Source organism: Buceros rhinoceros, unplaced genomic scaffold (genome assembly GCF_000710305.1).
Source record: "Buceros rhinoceros silvestris isolate BGI_N320 unplaced genomic scaffold, ASM71030v1 scaffold2222, whole genome shotgun sequence".
Taxonomy (NCBI): Eukaryota; Metazoa; Chordata; class Aves; order Bucerotiformes; family Bucerotidae; genus Buceros; species Buceros rhinoceros.
In genome coordinates this window covers 37,131-39,674 of record NW_010398168.1, presented here as the reverse complement: position 1 = coordinate 39,674, position 2,544 = coordinate 37,131, and the positions used below count along the sequence as shown (strand labels likewise).

At 46.4% G+C, this 2,544-nt stretch overlaps 1 protein-coding gene across 2 annotated transcripts in view; it reads right to left on the bottom strand.

Moving 5' to 3' along the window:
• Positions 1-2,544, bottom strand: part of OSBPL1A (oxysterol binding protein-like 1A) — a 26,349-nt gene that overhangs the window by 3,970 nt on the left and 19,835 nt on the right. For both annotated transcript variants that reach the window (XM_010130973.1, XM_010130974.1), the window contains exons 11-12: positions 1,896-2,019; positions 194-284 (exon numbers count right to left, since the gene is read on the bottom strand). In XM_010130973.1, coding sequence (XP_010129275.1) covers positions 194-284; positions 1,896-2,019 — 215 coding nt within the window. The remainder of the gene's footprint in view (positions 1-193; positions 285-1,895; positions 2,020-2,544) is intronic.

The window sequence follows — 2,544 nt, the reverse complement described above, 5'->3', positions numbered from 1 at the left end:
AAAGAGCTGAGACCAAGCCTGACGTTTTTCCCTGGAGGCGCTACAGCCTACAGGGACCAAGTCTGCAAACAGAAGAGTGGCACTGCCAGACCTGGCGATACCAGTACTGACACCACAGTGTGGACTGGCAGTTAACCTCAATGTCCACAGCCTTTACATACATACGTACACACACAAAGGTAAGCACACTGACCTCGTCTTCCAGTCTTCCTCTGACTTTGAACGGTTTTTGCGGGCAGTCCTTTGTTTTTCTTCTAGCCTCTTCTTTTCTTCACTAGCTAGATCTTGAAGGAATAAAAAGACACAAATAAAAATACAGGAGATATAGAGGTGTAATATAAGACAGAGCATTAGTCCATCTGACCTAGCAAATAAGGGAGGTCACAGAACTTGTCCATTTCAAAAGCCTTCTACATAACACAGAAGAGCTTCTGGTTTAGTCTAAGAGCAAAGCCAGGCCAGCTGTGGCACAAGATCAGCCAATAGAATTCCAATCTTTAAGGACTGTTAAACACATGCTTATCCATGTTTATGGCCTGAGGACCCCGAGAAGGCGTTTACGTGACAGCAATATGATCTAGGGGAGATGGCATACCTAGAATTTATTTCAGTAGGGAAACAGTGATTAAGATATCCTGGAGTTGTTTCAGAAGTCTGTCCACCTGCTGCTTGTTAACGTTTGGCTGGGGTAAGCTGTTACTAATTCCTAGTTTCACCCTGAAACCATTAGCTCTTGTCCTACATCATTGTACTCCCTCATAAAAGAGTCCCTCCCCATCTTTCCTGTTGGCCCCCTTTAAGTACTGGAAGGCTGCACTAAGATCTCCCCAGAGCCTTCTCTTCTCCAGGCTGACCAACCCCAGCTCTCTCAGCCTGTCCTCACAGCAGAGGGGTTCCAGCCCTCTGATCATTTTTGTGGCCTCCTCTGGACCCACTCCAACAGACCCATATCCTTCTTATCTGGGGGGCACCAGAGCTGAACGCAGTACTGAGTGGAGTAGAGAGAATCATCCCTCTCAACCTGCTAGCCACAATTCTTTTGATGCAGCCCAGGATGTGTTTGGATTTCTGGGCTGCAAGTGCACAGTGCTAGCTAGTGTTCAGCTTTTTGTCCACCAGTACCCCAAGTCCTTCTTGTCAGGGCTGCTCTCAATCCACTCATCCCCCAGCCTGTATTTGTGCTTGGGATTGTCCCAACCCATGTGCAAAAACTTCCACTTGGCCTTGCTGAACTTCATGAGGTTCACAGGGGTCCATCTCTCAAGCCTGTTCAGGTCCCTCTGGATGGCATCGCATCACTCCAGCACGTGGACCACACCAACTCAGTTTGGTATGGTCTGCAAACTTCCTGAGGGTACACTTGAGTCCACTGTACACGTCACTGACAAAGATGTTAAACAGCACCAGTCCCAGTACTGACCCCTGAGGAATGCCACTCATTCCTGGTCTCCACTTGGACATTGAGCCACTGATCACAACTCTTTGCATGCAACCATCCAGCCAATTCCTTACCCACTGAGTGGTTCATCTATCAAATCTGCATCTCTTCAGTTTAGAGACAAGGATGTCTTGCAGGACAGCATCAAATGCACAAGTCCAGGTAGATGATGTCAGTTGCTCTCCCGTTATCCACCAATGCTGTAACCCCATCATAGATGGGCTGCCATGAAGAGAATTAACTCCATCCTAATCTGCCCTGGTACAGGTGGGTGACATACCTTTCCCTAGAAGCATACCATAACCTGCAGAAGGCTGCACTAGAGTTACTTGTCTTTATGGGTAGCTCCCTACTCTAACAGCTCATTTAACAACTTCAATGTGGAATTTACTTTTTCCCCCCAGCCCCTCAGTTTGACAAAAAAAATAAAACCACCTTTGCCGATAAGTGAAGTTACCTATTTCTCCATTTTCCATGGCTCTGATATCTGGTCGTAGCCGGCAATCAGTTTTGGGAATGACACTCTCCATTTCTTTGTCCAACTCATTCAAAGCCATAGCAAAGCTAGTAAAATTATACATCTAAAAATCAGAGACCAAAGATAAATGGTGACTTTACGATGTCTCTAGTTGCTAGTTTTAATACACAAGAAAGCTGCTAAAAACAAACATGTAAGTGCTTTATTATTTAATCAACAAGATAGGAATACTCAAGATAGCAGCAAAACACTGTCAGGCGGAGTGTAGGTAATCCTTGTGTGTTTCTGTTTAAGCAGGCCAGCACCCAATTCTCTGCACTATTTCTCACTTAGCTTTTTTCCAGCCCTTCAGTATTTTCCCCATCTCTGTAGAGAGACCTCCCCTTGATTAACCCCCTGAGGGCACCTTTTCTTGCTCCAGTTCTTTGTCTTTCCAGTTGCACACATACCACTGTGTTCTGCCCACTATCTCTCCAGCTCCACAGCCCTTCACACACCAACTCATGCTACGCAGGCTTTACAAGTGTCTCTCAGGAAGTGTCTGTCCTCTGATAGAGCTCTTCAGAAGAGATGTCTCACAAGGCAGGTACCTCAGTGGGGGGGGAAGCAACGTGGAGAAGAGAGGTAG